The 20,105-nt window shown below is 50.2% G+C and overlaps 1 protein-coding gene across 3 annotated transcripts; it reads left to right on the plus strand.

Moving 5' to 3' along the window:
• Positions 1 to 538: 538 nt before the first annotated feature.
• CTH (cystathionine gamma-lyase) lies at positions 539 to 17,932 on the plus strand. 3 transcript variants are annotated; one of them, XR_010303075.1, is made up of 13 exons: positions 539 to 728; positions 2,538 to 2,619; positions 2,959 to 3,054; positions 5,855 to 5,964; positions 6,473 to 6,604; positions 10,201 to 10,258; positions 11,707 to 11,784; positions 12,685 to 12,837; positions 13,034 to 13,155; positions 14,560 to 14,612; positions 16,007 to 16,145; positions 17,197 to 17,340; positions 17,781 to 17,932. XR_010303075.1 is itself a non-coding variant. In XM_064147501.1 (12 exons), exons 1-12 carry the CDS (start codon positions 567 to 569, stop codon positions 17,215 to 17,217), a joined length of 1,206 nt encoding a protein of 401 aa, XP_064003571.1. In that variant the 5' UTR covers positions 539 to 566; the 3' UTR covers positions 17,218 to 17,932. The 3 variants fall into 3 exon arrangements, 2 of the variants coding, with proteins under 2 accessions (XP_064003571.1, XP_064003572.1); XM_064147501.1 differs by having other exon boundaries at positions 17,197 to 17,932; XM_064147502.1 differs by lacking the exon at positions 17,197 to 17,340.
• The last annotated feature ends 2,173 nt before the right edge of the window (positions 17,933 to 20,105 follow it).

Consider the following 20,105-nt stretch of genomic DNA (forward strand, 5'->3'; position numbering starts at 1 on the left):
CCTGTCTCGACACTGCCGCCTGGGCAGAGAGGAAGCACAGACGGCGACACACAAACAGAATTGTGTCAACTATCGGAATTGTCTTGGTTATCTGCCGTAAAGAGCAAATAACCCCAGCTCCACGCAGAACCTGCCCGTTCCGCCCCGAAACCCGCACGCCCCAGCCCGCCGCTCCTTGCCGTTGATGGCTCCGTGCGTGACGCTTGGGCGAGGGGGTAGGAGCCGACGCTGCGGGCGGGGCCGTGCGCTTGGGCGAGCGGGTAGGAGCCGACGCTGCGGGCGGGGCTGTGCGCGATGGCGCTTGGGCGAGGGGGTAGGAGCCGACGCTGCGGGCGGGGCTGTGCGCTTGGGCGAGGGGGTGGGAGCCGACGCTGCGGGCGGGGCCGTGCGCGGCGGCGCTTGGGCGAGGGGGTGGGAGCCGACGCTGCGGGCGGGGCCGTGCGCGATGGCGCTTGGGCGAGGGGGTGGGAGCCGACGCTGCAGGCGGGGCCGTGCGCGGAGGCGTTTCCCGCGTCAGCGGCGCAGTCAGCGGCAGCAGCAGTAGCAGTAGCAGCGGCGGCGCGGCCATGGAGAACGGTGGGGCTCCATCCTTCCTGCCGCCCTTCCCGCACTTCGCCACGCAGGCGATCCACGTCGGGCAGGAGCCCGAGCAGTGGCGATCGGGTGCTCTCGTGCCTCCGCTCTCCCTCGCCACTACCTTCAAGCAAAAGGCTCCCGGGCAGCATTCGGTGAGGGGGGGGCAGCGGGAGCTCCGAGCTGGGCTTGGGGAAGCGGGGTGGGCTCATGGCTCGGCTCAGTATGGCCCAGCCCGGGCAGTGCTGGCTGCCCAGGGGAGTCCGGGCGGATAGCTGTCCCTACGAAGTCCCCAGTTTGCAGCTCAGGGAGTCATTTCTGTCCCTTGACCCAGCATCTTTACCTTGCCAGGAGAGCTGTTTGGGGCCGTGGTGGGTTGGAAGGAACATTGAGGGTGATTTTCACAGCTGAAAAGTGCATAAAGGAGCCCACTCACCACTCGTGGTTTGGGCGTTTGGTGCGGGAAGCTGCTAACTACGTTAAGGTTCAGGGCTTGCTCAGATGGTTTTCTTCCAGCTGGGTACTGCTTGAAGTCTTTGTGGTAACAAGTTTGTGCTGAGCACAGGCGGAGTGAGCTTCCTCACGGGCACAGCTCTTAGAAGCAGCAGATTCAGTTGTTCTTCCAGACCAGGTAGATATTCTCTGAGTCAATTTCACTTTAAGGTAAGGAGGAGCCTGAAAAGGGATCCTCTTAATGCTCGCTAAGTGCGCCGGGGGGGAGGAAGGTGGGGTCAGACTGTTCTCAGTGATGCCCAGGACAAGGGGCAACAGGCACAAACTGGAACCCAGGAGGAGAAAGTTCTTTGTTGTGAGGGTGCTGGAGCCCTGGAGCAGGCTGCCCAGAGAGGTTGTGCAGTCTCCTTGTCTGGAGAGATGCCAAACCCAGCTGGGCATTGTGATCCTGGGCAAGCTGCTTTGGGTACCCCTGCTTTATTAAGAGGAGTTGGACTGGGTAATGTCCAGTGGTCCCTTCCAACCCCCACCATGCTGAGATTTTGGGATTGTATGGAATATTTTGTGGATGTGTTGCAGAAAGTGCTGGAAGTGCTTGTCTGGAACTCTGTTGAATTTTCAGACTTCCACCATGCATGCCTGAGGGAAATGGCCCAGATTTACAACCCTTAAAAAACAGCTTTTGTTCCAAAGTGAAGGGCTGGACATCATGCTGCGCTGGTTGGGCTGTAGGAACTTGCCTTGTGATCTGTGATTCCACCCAAAACCACCTACAGGGACTAAAGTTGTGACTGCTGTGGTAGCTGTGTTGAAGAAGACAACAGAAGAAGGAGTCCCAAGTTGCTCTCTTCACTTGTCCATGGCCCCTTTCTTGCTTGAAAGCTCTCTGAGAGCCACCTGCTGGATTCCTGACTCTGCTGAAGTTGTCATTAAGCAGAAATTCTGGAAGTGCAGCAAATCCCAGGTTGCTTAGCCAGATTGTCTCTGCAGCAAGTGCATCCCTGCATGCATGAGTGGGTTCTGCCCTCCTGTAATTGTCTCGGCATTGGCATAAACGCCATTGCAGTGACATGTGGAACATGTTTTGGTTGCATGCCAGGGAAACATTTGACCTGTCAAGAACTTTTGATGGGCACAGGTTGGCACTAACTGGTGCCCCTAACTGATGCCCTAAAGCATCTTTCAAGCAGAGCCTCCTGGAGATGGGACATCTTCCTTGTGATAACCTTATGTCAGCCCAAGAGCTTTTCTCCAGCAGTGCCCAGAATTGGATCTCTGGGAAGGAGACCATGACCAACAACGTGATACTTTCCCCAGCACACCCCTAGAAAGCACTTTCATGTTGGGAATGCCCATCTGGAGGCTGTTTGCAGCATCCTGATGTAGACAGAACACCAGTCAGTTGCTTTTGGAAGAGGTGGAGGAGTAGCCTGGAATTTTGAAGCAGCCTAGGACTATTATGGGACACAACTATCTCTGAAGTTGCCTTTTGTTTCTTGGTTTCCCAATAGGGTTTTGAATACAGCCGGAGTGGAAACCCTACCAGGACCTGCCTGGAGAAGGCTGTGGCAGCACTAGATGGAGCTAAATACTGTAAGCTGTGGATATCTTACTCAAGCAAAATGTCACCAGGGCTGTCCTCTGAGTGTCTGCAGCAGGTGGGATGTGGGGAGCAAGGACACAGAGCTGGTAGCACAGTAAGGCTGTGACAGCTTCTGACTGTTGGTGTTGGGTAAGAGCTGCTCTCTGTGTGGACAGAGTCCAATGCTGTTCTCACAGGGAGGTCTAGCTCAGGCACTGGGCTTAGAGTGAGATGGGATGTGGGGAGTGACAGAACAAGTTCCTTCTGAAGCAAGGTGGGGGACATGAAGGCAAGTCTGACAGGGTTGGGTTGCATGAAAATTGTCTGCAATTGACGTTTTTCTTTTTCAGGTTTAGCTTTTGCCTCTGGCTTAGCTGCTACTTTGAACATTACTCACCTTTTGAAGTCAGGGGACACCATTATCTGCATTGATGATGTCTATGGAGGTATGTGAAGCATGAACATGGTCTGGATCTTCATTAAATGCACCTCTTTGTGATTCTATCAGCATCCCAAGACCATCATCTAGGACCTTCAGTTTTCTTTGAAATCTTTTGACTTTGTGAGGACACAGAACTGCCTGCTTGTTGTGTTAGGACTTCACTGAAGTTAAAAAAATACAGCTAATTAGTGAGGAATGCTGGAATGGGAGGAAAGCAGGACAGCTTTTTACAGGTTGGTTTGCAGAGCAGGATCTTCTGCAGTCCAACTCAGCATAGCTTCCCAGCTTCTGATGTTCCTGCTCTTCCTTTCCTGGTGGAAACTTGTAAAGATCAAAAAAGGCAAGTGTAGGACCATGCAGCATGGGAGGAGGAACCCCCTGCACCAATACAGGTGAGGGGTGACCTGCTGGGAAGCAGCTCTGTGGGGAAGGACATGGGATCTCTTGGACAATGAGTTCCTCATGAGCCAGCAATGTGCTTTTGAGGCCAAGAAGGCAAATGGTCTCCTGGGGTGCATAAAGAAGAGTGTGACCAGCAAGTCAGGGGAGGTTCTTCCCCTCTACTCTGCTGTAGGGAAGCCACATCTGAAGTGCTGGGTCCAGTTCTGGGCTCCCCAGTTCAAGAGAGGCAGGAAACTACTGGAGAGAGTCTAGTGGAGGTTAAAAGATGTTGAGGGGCCTATGAAAAGGAAAGGCTGAGAGCCCTGGGGCTGTTGAGTATGCAGAAGAGCAGCCCCAGAGGGGATCTGATCCATGTTCAGCAAGAGATAAAGCACCTGTGAGGGGGCAAGAGGATGGGGCCAGACTCTTCTCGGTGGTGACAGTGATGAGGGACAACAGGCACAAAGTGGAACCCAGGAGGTTCCATCTGAACAGGAGCAGAAACATCTTTGTTGTGAGGGTGCTGGAGCCCTGGAGCAGAAGTCTCTTTCTCTGGAGAGCTTCCAACCCCAGGAGGGCATTGTGCTGCTGTGCAAGCTGCTGCGGGTGCCCCTGCCTTAGCAGGGTGCTTGGACTGGATGATCTCCAGAGATCCCTTCCAACCCCACACCATACTGAGGTTTTTGGATCTGGCATAGGTGTTTTTGATCCTTTCCTCTTAGAAACTGTTGTGTGCAAGGGAATAGAGTTGGGTAACCTTGGCAGAAGTCCTGATGGATTAATTTTCAAACCAGAGAGTGTTGCCAGGTAGTCAGTAAATTGCTCATCTAGTGATTGCCTGGTGGCTTCAATTCATAAAATGGTTTAGGCTGGAAGTGGCCTTTAAAGGTCATCCAGTCCAACTGCCCCTGCAGCCAGCTGAGACAGCTGCAACTAGAGCAGGTTGCTTAGAGCCCAAAAAAACCTGACCCGCAGTGGTTCCAGGGATGGGGCAGCTGCCACCTCACCAGACAACCAAAGCCATACTCTCACTGCCCTCAGTGTCAAACATTTCTCATTTCTCTGCTCTTTTAGTTCAAACCATCATCCTTTGTCCTGTCACAACAGACTTTGATAAGAAGTCTGTCTGCAGCTTTCTGACTGGCTCCTCAAAGCACCGAAAGGCCACCAAAAGGTCTTCCTGGAGCCTTTTCTCCCAACAGCCCCAACTCTCTCAGCCTGGCCTCCCAGCAGAGGGCTTCCAGCCCTCCCATCATTGCTGTGACCTCCCCTGGCCCTGCTCCCACAGGTTTCTGTCTGTGCTGTGCTGAGGACTCCAGAGCTGGCCACGGCACTGCAGGTGGGGGCTCAGCAGAGTGGATCAGAGGGGCAGAATCCTCTCCCTTCATGGGAGGGAGATCCCTCCATGCTGCTGGGGATCAGCCCTAGAGATGATTGATGACTCAGGCTGAGTCTCTCATCAACCAGCGCCCCAAAGTCATTCTCCTCAATTCTGCTCTTCAGCCCTTCATCCCCAGCTTGGATCGCTACTGGGGGTTGCCCCAACCCATGTGCAGGACCTTGCACCTGGCCTTTTAGAATCTTGTGGTTTCACATTTCCATTTCTTGAGCTTGTCCACGTCCCTCTGGATGGGTCTCATCCCTCAGGCCTGGCAACCAAACCTCTCAGCTTGGTGTCACCTGCAGGCTTGCTGATGGTACCTCGATCCTGCTGCCCATGTCACTAATGAAGATATTAATCTAATATCTGATCTAAAAACATCTAATAAAAGGCCTTGAAGACAGAAAGGAAGGAAATGGTCACTTTTGTGTTCCTTACTATGTGCAATCCTAGAATTATCAGGGTTAGAAGGGTTGGTTATCTCCAACTCTCCTGAGACACTTTCCACTGGGTGATGAGAACCACAGCAGCTGAAGTCTTCTCCTTGGTTCTTCTTCTAGATTTTCTAATGAATAAGATTGAGGAGTGTGGGGGGGGAAAGGTTTGAAAAGACATAGTGGAAGACAGAAGTAGGGTGGAGGAAAGAAGATACCAAAATTGGAACCACCAACTTGTGTGTGACCAAGGCTTGGAGGAATGCTTAGAAGCAGACAAACTGAAAGGGATCTTTTTAATCTTCTGATTAAATAAAACCTTATTAGTTGATAAAAAATACTTAATAAGTGCCTCCCATTCTATCTTTCCATTATTCTTTTCTCATGATGTTTAAAAAAACATTTACTTCTAAAGAAATAAAAACATTTCAGATGTCCTGTTTTTGGTGTAGACCACAAAGCTCTCCTCTTGACTCTCCCTGTGTGCCTACAAGAGGATGGAGATCACTGAAGGCAAATTGAGGGCATGGTTTCATTCTATTTATCTGTATTTTTTTGTGGTTGGATTTGTTGTGTAATGGTTTGTGTGGTGCTTGTTGTTTTTTTAGGTACAAACAGATACTTCAGGCAAGTAGCCATGAAAATGGGACTGAATGTGGTTTTTGTTGACTGCACCAAACCAAAATGCCTAGAGGCTGCCATTACACCTGAGACCAAGGTAAGGAACACCAATGTGTGGGTAGGAAATGCCTGAAGTTGCTTAATTAGTGTGGTTAAATGTTTTCATTCTGGCTGTTGTTGTATTGGCAGGGTGGGAGATGGCTCTGCATGAGCAGGTTAGGTACATCTGGGTACAGGATGTCCCTGCTGATGGTCACTTGGTGATGGTTGTGGTGCCTCACTGAAATAATTTTAAGGGCAAAAAAAGCCACCATAGGAGGGAAGAAAGAGCTGAGTGAACAGCAGAGTTGAACAGCCATGCTTCATGGCTGGGGCATATATAATCATGGAATCACTTTGGTTGAAGAGGCTTTAAAGATCAGGGAGTCCAACTGTTAACCCAGCTAACCTCCTGGGGGATGCAAATCAAAGGCTTTGATGTGCTTGCTTTTCTTGTAGCTCTCTTATTTCCACCCTGTAAACCCTCTTGAGAAGGAAATTGTGTCTCAAAGCATCCCTGGTAACATCTCTGGGCTGATGGTGTTTGTCTTGCTGAATTTCTGCAGCTCGTCTGGATTGAGACCCCAACCAACCCCACGTTGAAGGTTGTTGACATTAAGGCCTGTGCAGATATAGTGCACAAACACAAGGATGTTCTTCTGGTGGTCGACAACACTTTCATGTCTGCCTATTTCCAGGTAAGCAGAGGGGTTTGTCTGCAGTCATCTCTGCAGTGCAGGGCAGTCAAAGAATCCTTTTTAAAATGGAAGAATCCACTTGCCCTTCTTTGGACCTGCTCCAGCACCTTAATGTTCTTCTTAGAGTGAGTGACCCGAAACACAGACCAATAGAATCAGTCAGGGTTGGAAGGGACCACAAGGATCATCTAGTTCCAGCCCCCCTGCCATGGCCAGGGACACTTCACAGTAGATCAGGCTGTCCAAAGCCTCATCCAGCCTGGCCTTAAGCACCTCCAGGGATGAGGATCCCATCACCTCCCATTCTTAGCAGTCACCACCTTCATGCTGAAGAACTTCCTAACACCCAGTCTGAATCTCCCCATTTCTAGCTTTGTTCCGTTCTCCCCAGTCCTAGCACTACCTGACATCCTAAAAAGTCCCTCCCCAGCTTTCTTGTAGCCCCCTTCAGATACTGAAAGGACACAATAAGGTCACCTTGAAGCATTCTCCTCTCCATTCTGAGGAGCTGTAGGTTTAAGAGGTGAGGACATTAGGAAGAAATTCTTAACAGTGAGGGTGATGAGATACTGGAGAGGGTTTTTCGAGGAGGCTGTGGATGTTCTAGGCCAGGCTGGATGAGGCCTTGGGCAACATGTTGTAGTAGTTGGTGTTCCTGCCTATGGCAGGAGGCTGGAGCTGGATGATCTTTAAGATCCCTTCCAGCCTAACCATTCTGTGACCACAACCCATCAACTGCTGCTCTTCATATGAGCAAAGATGGAGTGCAGAGTGGTTTACAGCTTGCAGTATGGCACCAACAAAACCGATGTAAGCAAACGCATGAATCGCAGAATTAACCAGTTTGGAAGAGACCTTTAACATCATTGAGTCCAATCTATCACCTAATCATTCTAATTAGCTAAACCCTGGCACTGAGTGCCTCATCCAGCCTCCTCTTAAACACCTCCAGGTCAGATAAACCACAAGAAAAATGGGCTTCTCTGTCATTAAAAAGAATCATATTTATTTAGTTCTCCCTGATGGAAATCACAAGAAGCCTCTTAAAAACTGTCATGGAATCATAGAATGGTTTGGGTTAGAAGGCGCTTTAAAGATCATCTCTTCCTGTCCTCCAAGTGTGGCCTTTTTATACCAATTCTTTAATCTGTTCTGCTTTTGATCAATTCTGAGCTACTTGAGATGCTGAAAAAAAAAAAGTAGTGGAAGAAAAAGTTAAAGCAATCAAACTTTACATCTTTCTGTGAGATATTCAGGCTGCCTTTTTCCTCACTGTTTCGGTGAATGTGTGGCTTAGAGGGTAGTCTTTTTCATCTCAAACAGCTGGCATAACTTTTCTGGCTGGAATCCATAAAATAAAGACAATTTATTCTAAATTCTAAAAAACTACTTCTAAAAATAACAGCAGAGTAGTAAAACTTCCAGGTCTTGTTCATCTTCACAGTGGCTAGAAATACTCAGCTGTGTTTCCCAGCAGGCCAAGCTAACCCTTTGTATTTTAAGTCTAAAGTAATACTTTTTTTCTGGGTGAAAAAGGCAAAGTGTCTGTTTTTATTAGGGGCACTGAGAGCTTTGTAAATTAGAACTACAGAAAAATTGTTAATGCTTAGCTAAAGCAACCCTTGAGATGGTCTCTTATGTACCAAAAACTTGGTGATTTCTTGCCCACGATCACTGTTATTCAGAATCCCCAAATCACAATATGCTGGGGGTTGGAAGTGACCTCTGGAGATCATCCAGTCCAACCTCCCTGCTAAAGCAGGAGCACTCATAGCAGCTTAACCAGAATCACAGTGACCATCTGAATTTGGAAGCTGTCCAGAGGAGGAGACTCCACAACCTCTCTGGGCAACCTGCTCCAGGGATCCAGCACCCTCACAGTAAATAAATAAATTTCCTCCTCCTGTCCAGATGGAACCTCCTGGTTTCCAGTCTGTGCCCATTGCCTCTTGTCCAGTCTCTAGGCACCACTGAGAAGAGTCTGGCCCCATCCTCTTGCCCCCCTCAGGTCCTTTGTCTCTTACTCAGCATTGATTAGATCCCTTCTGGCGCTGCTCTTCTGCAGGCTCAACAGCCCCAGGGCTCTCAACCTTTCCTTCTCACAGAGCTGCTCCAGGCCCCTCAGCATCTTGGGAGCCTCCACTTCTAAGATCATCAAGTCCAGGCCGCCTACCCCACACCTACATGACTGCTACACCATGCCTGGGAGGGCCAGAGGGCTATATCTGCTTGTTTCTTGAACACCTCCAGAGGTGGTGACTCCACCACCTCCCTGGGCTGCCTCTTCCCATGCCCACAGTTGTGGAGCAATATTGAATGTGAAAGGCACTGGTGCCTGTGCTGCCCTTCTCTTGAGAGTTCACATTCTCATTTCTAGAAGCCCCTGCTGAACCCAACAGCAGCAGTTTTCTGCCCCAGGTCTCCTTGCTTCGTTGCCTTTTAACATCTTGATGCTCTTCAGACTTTATAATTTGAGTATTTTATCCTGTGCAAAGTCCTTTACTTAGTAACTGGTTACACAAAATATGTGGCTCATTTACTTCTTGGCCATCAACTTCTCAGGTTGCCTCACCTTTAAAAGGTTTCAAGGGACAAAGGTTGGAGGTTAGGGAAGAGCAACCTGACAGAAAAAAAAGTATCTTTGCAATTTCTTCAATTCTTCTGTTGGTCCTTCAGTGCAGTGTTGCCAGCACTGATGTGGATGCATTTCCCACCACAGAATTTGCTAGTCCCAGTGTGCTGGGGTTTGGAAGGGACCTCTGGACACCATCCAGTCTAACCCCTTGCTAAAGCAGCTTAACCAGAATCACAATGAATTTGGAATCTTTCCAGAGAAGGAGGCTCTACAGCCTCTCTGGGCAGCCTGCTCCAGGGTTCCAGCACCCTCACAACAAAGACATTTCTCCTCCTCTCCAGGTGGAACCTCCTTGGTTCCAGTTTGTGCCCACTGCCCCTTGGCTAGTCTCTGAGCACCACTGCGAAGAGTCTGGCCCCATCCTCTTGCCCCCACCAGGTCCTTTATCTCTTGCTGAGCATTGCTCAGATCCACTCTGGGGCTGCTCTTCTCCAGGCTCAACAGTCCCAGGACTCTCAGCCTTTCCTCTTCACAGAGATGCTCCAGCCTCTTCAGCATCTTTGGAGCCTCCTCTGGACTCTCTCCAGTAGTTCTCTGTCACTCTTGAACTGGACCCAGGACTCTAGATATGGCCTCTCTAGGGCAGAGTAGAGATGGAGGACAACCTCCTTTGACCTGGTGGCCACACTCTTCTTCATGCACCTCAGGAGACCATTTGCCTTCTTGGCCACAGGGGCGCATTGCTGGCTGATGGTGAGCAGGTCCTTTCCAGTGGAGCTTCCTTCCAATAGGTCAGCTTCTCACTGTACTGGTGCACTTCTCGCTGTACTGGTGCAGGGGTTGTTCCTTCATGCTCAGGTTTTGAGTGGTTTCAAGTGTTCAGTTTTACATTTTGGTGGGTTATTTTTAGTGTCTCCAGTTGTTGTTGTCTCAGGGATTGGTCACAGCCTTTGCCTACAGCTTCTCAGGGCCCAGAGTGCACAGAAGCTTCAGTCTGACCCATGACTTTCTTCCCTTGCAGCGTCCTTTGTCTCTTGGGGCTGATATCTGTATGTACTCTGCAACCAAATACATGAATGGTAAGTCAGGGACTTCAGCTCTGCTCCCACTGGAAGTTTGAAAGCCATTCTGGCTGTGGGCAGTTCACCAAACCCGGTGTGTGTACCACTAATTCTTAGGTGGACCATTTAACAGACCATTAATCTTCATGGGTCCTCAATCATCCTTGATTGAAAGAATCGAGTAATGGACCTAGAGGTGCTTCTAGCCAAGTTGGCTTTAAATTGACTTTATCAAAGTGTTGGCTTCAGTAGAAGTTAGCTGCTGGGAATGATGTTAAGGTTCAAAGGAGGTTTCACAGGCTTACAGGATGGCAGGGGTTGGAAGAAACCCACAAAGATTGAGTCTAACCTGCCTGCCAAAGCAGGAGCATACAGTCTAGCTCAGGTCACACAGGAACACATCCAGACAGGCCTTGAAAGGCTCCACAGAAGGAGACTCCACAGCCTCTCTGGGCAGCCTGTGCCAGTGCTCTGGGACCCTTCCAGTCAAGAAGCTCCCCCTTGTGTTGAGCTGGAACCTCCTGTGCTGCAGCTTCCATCCATTGCTCCTTGTCCTATCCCAGGGAGCAAGTGAGCAGAGCCTGTCCCCCCTCTCCTGACCCCCAGCCCTCAGATATTGATAAACATTGATTAAGTCCCCTCTCAGCCTTCTCTTCTCCAGACTAAACATCCCCAAGTCCCTCAGCCTCTCCTCCTCAGGCAATGCTCCAGTCCCCTCATCATCCTTGCAGCCCTCTGCTGGGCCTTCTCCAGCAGATCTCTGGCCCTCTTAAGCTGGGGAGCCCAAAACTGAGCACAGTTCTCAAGATAGGGCCTCAGCAGTACAGAGTAGAGGGGCAGGAGAACCTCCCTTGGTCTGCTGGATACACTCTTAATGCACCCCAGGATCCCATTGGCCTTCTTGGCCACAAGGGCACATTGCTGTGCCACAGACCACTTGTTATCCAGCAGCTGTGTTATACAGCTGCATTGGAGACTGTCCAAAAGCACATCCACAGAACCTTCTCCCAAGTAGTTCCCTCTCTCTTGAGCTGGGGAACCCACAACTGCTCCTAGAACTCATGTGGCCTTGCTAGGACAGAGCAGAAGATGAGAAGAACCTCTCTCAACCTGCTAGCCACACCCTTCTTCCTGCATCCCAGGAGACCAGTGGCCTTCTTGGCTGTGGGAGCACATTTCTGGCTCACAGTGAGCTTGTGGAAGATGGTATCAGCACGTTCACAGCCCAGACCTGAAGCTGTAGCTGTGCTGTCCTCGCACGATCCTGGTGGAGCACGTAGAAGTGGGCGCCCTCTAGCTGGCTTTCAAAGGCAGCAGGCTGGTGCTATTCCACAGCTGTAGCAGTGAGAAGAACCCCAATGTTCACCAAAAGGGGACTCTTTATCACCAGCAGTGAGAAAATGGGGGCTTGTGGCAGCACCCTGGAGCAGATGGAGTGGCTGATCCTGGTCTTCTTGCTTTCTTAGGTCATAGTGATGTCGTCATGGGACTGGTTTCAGTCAACTCTGATGAACTCTACGAAAGGCTCAAGTTCCTACAAAACTGTAAGTAGCTGGTGTGGGGAACACCTTGACATGGGTCATAGTGAGACACTCCAGCTTCTCCTGACCCTTGTGCTGCATGCACAAATGAAATGCACCTAGAGATGTAGCTCAGGCTTTGTAATGTGGAGAGGATGCAGTGACACAGGTGGAGGAACCTTGAAATCCCTTCCCTACTGTTCGCCAGTGAGTGGGGTGGCCTTGTGCAGTCAGAATTGTTTCAGTTGGAAAAGACCCCCAAGGTCATGGAGTCCAACCATCAGCTTAGCATCACCATGGCCACTAAACCATGTCCTGAAGTGCCATGTCCACTCCTTTCTGAAACACCTCCAGCAAACACAGAGACATAGAATCATTTCTGTTGGAAAAGACCTTTGAGATCGAGTCCAACCATTCTCTAACTCTGCCATGGAATCATTTGAGTTGGAAAAGACCTTTGAGATCAAGTCCAACCATTCTCTAACTCTGCCAATGTTATCTGCTGATGATAACCCATGTCCCTCAGCACTACATCTCCACCTCTCCGAAACACCTCCAGGTGTGAGGATTCAACCACCTCCCTGGGCAGCCTCTCCCAGGGCTTGAGAACCCTTTCAGTGAAGAAGTTTCTTCTAACGTCCAACCTGAACCTTCCCTGGTGCAACTTGAGGCCACTTCCTCTTATCATAGAATCAACCAGCTTGGAAGAGACCTCCAAGCTCATCCAGTCCAACTTATCCCCCAGCCCTATCCAGTCAACTAGACCATGGCACTAAGTGCCTCATCCAGGCTTTTCTTGAACACCTCCAGGGATGGTGACTCAGGTGGAATCTTGTTCTAAGTGGGGTTTTGTTTGAAGTAGACTTTTGGGGTTTTTATGGATTTTTTACAATGTTGGTGGAATTTTGCTTCACTTTTCTACAGCTCTTGGAGCTGTTCCCTCTCCCTTTGACTGCTACCTCTGCAACCGTGGGCTGAAGACCTTAGAAGTCCGGATGAAGCAGCACTTCCGCAACGCGTTGGCTGTTGCTCGCTTCCTTGAGGCACATCCTAGGGTGGAGAAGGTCATTTTCCCAGGTAGGTTGGCCAGGCTTCAGAGCTGGTGGTGCCTCGGAGGGTTGGGTTTGGGTGCTACGTGTTGTTCATGCACCCTTGGCTTGGCGACTCCCACGTTGAGTTGTCCGCTGCGGTGATGAGCAGGCTCTTTCTGCCTAGCTGAGGGTGCTTTGCCCTTTGAAGTGAGCACAATTAAAGCAATTTCTGGTCGTTCCAGGTTTGCCTTCACATCCCCAGCATGAGCTCATCAAGAGGCAGTGCACTGGCTGTCCTGGGATGGTGACTTTTTACATCAAAGGAGGGCTGGAACATGCTTCTGCCTTCCTCAAGAACTTAAAGGTAAGCACTGCTAAATACACAGTGCTCAGAGGGACTTCAGCCTGTCCTGAGAGGGATAATAGAAGGACCTGGCCTTTCATGGGGTAGGGAGAGTCCTTCTCTACTTGCAAAGCCCCTGAAGGCTTTTGGGTGCAACCATCTCTAACTAATAATGATTTGCAGATGGAGGCTAATGAAAGGGGAGAAGAAGTTGCCTCAGCTCCTTGGAAGTGATTATTTACATAGCAGGGTGTAGGGCATCCAGCACTGCAAATAAAGAAGCTGCAGACTTCTGTACAAGCACCCCCAGGATTTCACAGAATTACAGAGTGGGTTGGAAAAGACCTCCAAGATTGAGTCTGAACATCAACCCAGCACTACCATGGCCATTAAACCATGTTCCCAGGTGCCACATCCACACCTTTCTTGAACACCTCCAGGGATGGTGACTCTGCTTGGGCTCCCTGGGCAGCCTGTTCCAATGCCTGACCACTCTTGCAGGAAAGAAACTTGTTCCTCATGTCCACCTTAAACCTCTTCTGGTGCAACTTGAGACCTTCTCCTCTTGTTCTGTCACTTGTGATAAGAGCTTGCCCTCTGCCTGTAGCTCACCACAGGGTGGTTAAGACCCTGGCCCAGGTTGCCCAAGAGGTGCAAGACGCCTGACCCCTGGAACCACTGCAAGTCTGCTTGTCTGGGGACTCTGAGCAGCCTGCTCTAATTGCAGATATCCCTGCTGACTGCAGGGGATTGGGTGGGTGACTTTGAAAGGTTCCTTCCAAATTAAAACATTTTGTAGTGCTGTGAGAATCACAAGTAGTAGATGTGAGCAGTGATGAGTGGTGCTGAAAGAAGGGGATGTGAAGATGGGATGTGATCACTCAGCTCTTAACTGAGGCTTTGTTCAGGCAGCCTGCTCTCCTCTTCCTTTGAACAAAATGGAATCTAGAGGCACCAAAGCAGAACCTGCTCCTCATTTTCATAGCTTCATAGAGTAATGGAATGGTTTGAGTTGGGAGGGACCTTCAAGATCATCTCGTTGCAACCGCCTTGCCATGGGCCGGAACACCTCCCACTAGCCCAGGTTGCTCAAGGATTCATCCAACTTGCCTTTGAACACTTCCAGGGAGAGGGCATCCAGAGCCTCTCTGGGCAACCTGTTCCAATGTCTCACCACCCTCACTGGAAAGATTTTCTTCCTGAACTTCAGTGTCAGTCTTCCCTCTTCTAGCTCAAAGCCATTGCCCCTCATCCTAGCACTGCAGTCCTGGCCCTTCTCACCTGCTGCCTGAGCAGAACTTCGGGAAGAAACCAAAGATTCCCTTTTCCTTAAGTCTCTTTCTGAGCACCCAGAGCTCCACTGAAATTCATTCCAAGCATTCACGACCTCGCTGTGATCTCAGCTCTGTTTATTTTCCCCCCTAGGTTTTTGCGCTGGCAGAGAGTCTGGGCGGATACGAAAGCCTTGCAGAGCATCCGTAAGTCATCCTTCATCCTCAGAGCCTAACAGAGCTGCAGGGGAGCCAACAGGCTTCTCACACAGTCCCAGCATGGTGGGAGTGGGAAGGGACCTCTGGAGATCATCCACTCCAACCCCCCCGCTAAAGCAGGGCACCCACAGCAGCTTGCCCAGCAGCACAATGCCCAGCTGGGGTTGGAAGCTCTCCAGACAAGGAGACTCCACAACCCCTGTGGGCAGCCTGCTCCAGGGCTCCTGCACCCTCACACCACAGAATGTTTTTCTGTTGTTCAGATGGACCTTCCTTTGTCCCAGGTTGTGCACATTGCCCCTTGTCCTGTCCCTGGGCACCACTGAGAAGAGTCTGGCCCCATACTTTTACCCCTTGCCCTTAAGTACTGATGAGCATGAGCAGGTCTCTGTTTATGAGAGACCTGAAACGTTTCTAGTACACAAAGGCAAAATATTTAGCATGTAGCTGATATGAAAGCTCGTTGTGTACCAAAAGCACCAGCAGCTGCCCCAGAAGAGTGACTTGTGCATAGAGGGCTGGAACACTGAAAGCATTTCCACCCTTTCTTGTTTGACTGGGAGACTGAGCTGCACTTTGTTGCTGTGATAAGAAACCCAAGATTCCTTTCTGGGTCTGAATAAGTGAATTTGAGCAGATTTGGTCACGCCGCAGAAGAATGAGGTTTGTCCTTGTGCCTGCTTACACAGTGTCCTGCACCCAACTGCAGCTCTTTCCACATCAGGAATAACATGAGGGGTTTAGTGACTCCTTTCAGGGAGTTGTAGAGAGCCAGGAGTTCTCCCCCTGGCCTACTTCTCTGTAGGCTCAACAAACCCTGGTCCCTCAGATGCTTTGTATCAGGCCTATCTTCCAAATGCTTCACCAGGTTCATTGTCCTCTGGACCTGCTCCAGCACCTCAGTGTCCTCCTTGGAGTGAGAGGCCAAAAACTGAGCCCAGAATTTAAGGTGTGGCCTCGCCAAAGCAGAGTACAGGGACACAATCCTTTTTCTGGTCCTTCTAGTCACACTGTTGCTGAACTAAGCCAGGGTGCTGGTGGCTTTCTTGGGCACCTGCTCACACACACTGTCTCATGTTCAGTTCTTGCCAACCAGCCCCTCTCAGGGCTTTCTCTGCTGGGCAGTTTCTAATCACTCTGCCCCAAGGCCGGAATGCTGCAGGGTGCTGTTGTGACCCAAGTGCAGAACCTTGGCCCCGTTGGTGGTGAGATCTTCTTCCATCTTCGAGACAGCCAGCAGGTGGTACACAAACCCTGTCCCATCTCCCGGGAACTTCAGGAGGTGCTGGCAGGAAAACAATTTCTTTGGTCTTTAGTGATAAAAGCCCAAACTTATTTAAAACAAGAGGCTTTATTGTTCGGTTCTTTCTTCCCTCCTGTAGAGCCATCATGACTCATGCCTCAGTGCCTAAGGAAGATAGAGAAGTTCTTGGAATCGGCGACACTTTAATTCGCTTGTCAGTGGGTTTGGAAGATGAGGAAGATTTACTGGAAGACCTGGATCAAGCCCTGGAAGCTGCGGTGAGGGGGCTGTTCCCCACAAGTCATTTCCTCTCTGCTCCTCTGCCTTCCTCATTAAGCTGTCTCCTGCTACTGCTTGCCTCACTTCTCAGCTGCTCGTGAGCCTGCCTTGCTGATGGCTTGGAAGCTTTTGTCACTGGGTTCCTTTATGCAGAAAGGTTTAGAGTCCTCTTGAGTTACCCTTGCAAGTGATGTAGACTCACAGAATGGTTTGTGTTGAAAGACGCCTTAAAGACCGTCTAGTTCCAACCCCATGCCCTGGGCAGTGACACCTGCCACTAGCCTGGGTTGATCAAAGCCTCATCCAACCTGGCCCTGAACACCTCCAGGGAGGGAGCACCCACAACCTCCCTGGGCAACCTGTGCCAGTGTCTCACCACCCTCACTGGAAGGACTTTTTTTCTCCTAATTTCCAGTGTAAATCTGCCTGCCTAGATCTCTAGATCTGCATATGGCAGATGGGATGTGCCTGGGTGACAGGGATAGCCACCAGGATCAGGCTCCAGGGGACACTCATGTCAGACATCAATGTGAATAGTGTGTCCTTCAGATTCTTCACATTGTAGTTTTAGAGAGGGTTGAAAATATACTAAAGGGCTTCAAGAGAAGCTTCTACCAGTCTGAAGTTTGAATCCCCCAATTCCAGCATGGTGGAGTTGGAAGTGACCTCTGCTAAAGCAGGGGCACCCACAGCAGCTTGCCCGGCAGCACAGTGCCAAGCTGGGGTTGGATACTCTCCAGACAAGGAGACTCCACAACTTCTCTGGGCAGCCTGCTCCAGCACCCTCACAACAAAGAAGTTTTTCCTCCTGTTCAGGTGGGTCCTCCTGGGTTCCAGTTTGTGCCCATTGCCCCTTGTCCTGTCCCTGGGCACCACTGAGACAAGCCTGGCCCCATCCTCTTGTGCCCCATTGAGCAGATCCCCTCTGCAGCTGCTCTTCAGCAGGCCCAACAGCCCCAGGGCTCTCAGCTTTTGCTCTAGACTCCTCAGCATCTGCATAGCCCCATGTACAGATGCACAGCCTCATGGTCTCTCATTTTTCCTTAACAGTTTGCAAACCCTAAGGCCTGATGTTTACAACCAGAACGTTGAGGTGGCTGAAGAAGATGACACCCCCAAAATTGCTGCTGATTTTCCTTTGATTTGCCTTTTGGAGTTTCAATCTGTTCAACCCAGTGCTGGATTCCCAGCAAGGTGCCACTGAGTTTGATCTGCTGCTGTCTGGATGTCCATGGAGCATGGCACACACACTGTGATCTCCCTTGTCTGTTCTAGTCCTTCATCTTTGGGATTTCTGGAGTCAGTCAGAGGTGTTTGGGAGCAGCCATGGTGCACACTCAGGAATATGATCCCAGTTCTCTTGGTGGAGATTTGTGTTTCTTGTTTGTCACACTTAATGCTGCTAGGGGGGTTAGGTCTAAATGTTTGCTTTCTCTTCACTTCATGGCCATGGTGGTCTTAAGTTGACAGTTGGACTTGATGACCTTGGAGATCTTTTCCAGCCGAACCCATTTTGTGATTGTATTTCTCTCATCCCTTCTAATTCACCTAAAAATATATTTCCCTTAGATTCCTTTTTACTTAGGTAGGAAATCTGCTGAAATGCTTTTTCTCTCCTCTTGAGATTTCCCCAGGTGTTGAAGATGAAGTGAAATCTAAACCTTGGTGAAGATGGTGACTTCCTGGGGAGGATTCTTTCCCTTTTAACAAAAATAATCAGGAACTGATAATTGATCTGTAATGGAATCTGGAATAATTAAACCCTGCTTTGGATTTCCCTCATGTACTGCTTGTCTGGGCATTGCCATCTTCTGCTTTGGTGTATTAGATGTAGTGTCTGCTGTCAAAAGTCAAGGCCACCAAACAAATGTCAGATGTTCTCCATGAAGCCCTTTCCTTCCCAAAGGGAAGAAGGGAGAGAGGCTGATGGGGCAGGAAAGAAACTAAACCAGCTGGAATGGAAAGAAGAACAATGGCATAGAATAGAGATACAGAGACACAGACCAATGTGGAATCCAACTCCTGATGGCACCGTGGGCACCAATGATGCTGGGGGCAGTCCCAGCCTGGATTCAGTAGCAGATGGGAATGAGATTCAGGAGCATAGGTAGGGATGGAAGCCAGAAGGGATAGAGCACTCCTGGGACGCCAGCCAAGGAAGAAAAGACTTGACCCTGGTGCTCCCTCAGCTGCAATTCTTTGTTGGGCAGCTGAAGGTCCCCTGTCCTGGCTGCTTCTCCCCATAGGTGCCACCTCTGCCTTCCTGCCCCCCAGCATGGGGCACAAGCTGTGGCAGTGTCCTTGGTATGGGTAGGAGCAAGTCCAAGGCAGAGGCTTTCTGCAGCCCAGCCCAGGCAGAGCCTCTCCCCACAGTGCTGGTCGTGAGCAGGGGCTGAGGTCAGCAGCCACAGCTTGGAGCAATTCCCCTGCAGCAACAGATGCCCCTTCCCTGGAGCCATTCCAGATGGGGTTGTCTGGGGCTCTGAGCAGCCTGCTGTAGTTGCAGATGTCTCTGCTGACTGCAGGAACATCGGACTGGTTAACCTTTAAAGGTCTCTTCAAATTAAAATGAGACATCTCTGACAACTGCTGTTGAAGACCCTGAGAGGCATCATGGTCACGTTGTGTGAGCCTGTATCTCTCCCTACCCCTGTGGAAAGCATCCTGTCATCCATGAAGTAGTATCTCCTTACATTTCATTTCACTGAACACCTGTTTTAATTTCTCCATTTCCAGTCCAGGTACTTCCTGTAGTGTTTTCACTACCAAAGTGTTCCATTTTCACACAGAATCATGGAAGCACTCCCTTTGGAAAAGACCTCCAGTATCACCAAGTCCAACTCCTATCCTTACTCTACAGAGCTCACCCTTAAACCATATCCTCAAGCATCACATCCAAGCAACTTTTAAACAACTTCTTAAATGTCTTTTTTGTGGAGCAAAGCTGGAAATGGGGAGATTCAGACTGGACATGAGGAGGAAGTTCTTCACCATGAGAGTGGTGAGACCCTGGAATGGGTTGCTCAGGGAGCTGGTTGAGGCCCCATCCCTGGAGGTGTTTTAAGGCCAATGCTGGGTGAGGCTCTGGCCAGCCTGATCTAGGGTGGGGTGTCCTTGCCCATGGCAGGGGAGGTTGGTACTAGATGATCCTTGTGGTCCCTTCCAACCCTGACTGATTCTATGATTCTACATCCAGGGTTGGTGACTCTACCCTGGGCAGCCCATTCCAGTGCCTGACCACTTGCTGGAAAAAAAAAGTGTTTCCTAGCATCCAGTCTAAACCTGCCCAGTCACAGCCTGAGGCCATTCCCTCTTGTTCTGTCTTTACTTACCTGTGAGAAGAGACCAGCAACAGCCTCTCCACAACCTCCTTTCAGGTAGTTGTAGACAGCAATGAGGTCTACCCTCAGCCTCCTCTTCCAGCTAACCATCCTCAGCTCCCTCAGTCACTCTTTATCAGATTTACTCTCCAGGCTTTTCCCCAGCATTGCTGCTCTCCTCTCCACTTGCTCCAGCACCTCCACATCCTTGTAATGAGGTGCCCAAAACGGAGCACAATACTTGAACCTCTTCAAGAGAGTGGTCAGGCACTGGAATGAGCTGCCCAGGGAGGTGGTGGAGTCACCCACCCTGGATGTGTTCAAGGGAGGTTTGGATGTGGTGATTAGGAATGTGATTTAAGGTGAATCTTGTAAAGTAGGGTTCTAGGTTGGACTTGGTGATCCTGAGGGGCTTTGCCAGGCTGCATGTTTCTGTCATTCTGTAAGTAACACTGAGGGGCTGGAGCAGGTCCAGAGAAGGGCAATGAAGTTGGTCTGGAGAACAGAGCTGGTGAGGAGCAGCTGAGGGACTTGGGGTTGTTCAGCCTGGAGAAAAGGAGGCTGAGGGGAGACCTTGTGGCTCTCTGTAACTCCTTGAAAGGAGGTTGGAGCCAGGTGGGGATTGGTCTCCTTTCCCAA

This window comes from Pogoniulus pusillus, chromosome 8 (assembly GCF_015220805.1).
Source record: "Pogoniulus pusillus isolate bPogPus1 chromosome 8, bPogPus1.pri, whole genome shotgun sequence".
Lineage (NCBI taxonomy): Eukaryota > Metazoa > Chordata > Aves > Piciformes > Lybiidae > Pogoniulus > Pogoniulus pusillus.

Bases quoted from the DNA above. Each gene is read 5' to 3' on its own strand.
- CTH (XM_064147501.1), top strand. From the start codon at position 567: ATGGAGAACGGTGGGGCTCCATCCTTCCTGCCGCCCTTCCCGCACTTC. The intron at 5,965-6,472 runs GTAAGGAACACC...GAATTTCTGCAG, and splicing joins CCATTACACCTGAGACCAAG to CTCGTCTGGATTGAGACCCC. The intron at 14,613-16,006 runs GTAAGTCATCCT...TCCCTCCTGTAG, and splicing joins GAAAGCCTTGCAGAGCATCC to AGCCATCATGACTCATGCCT.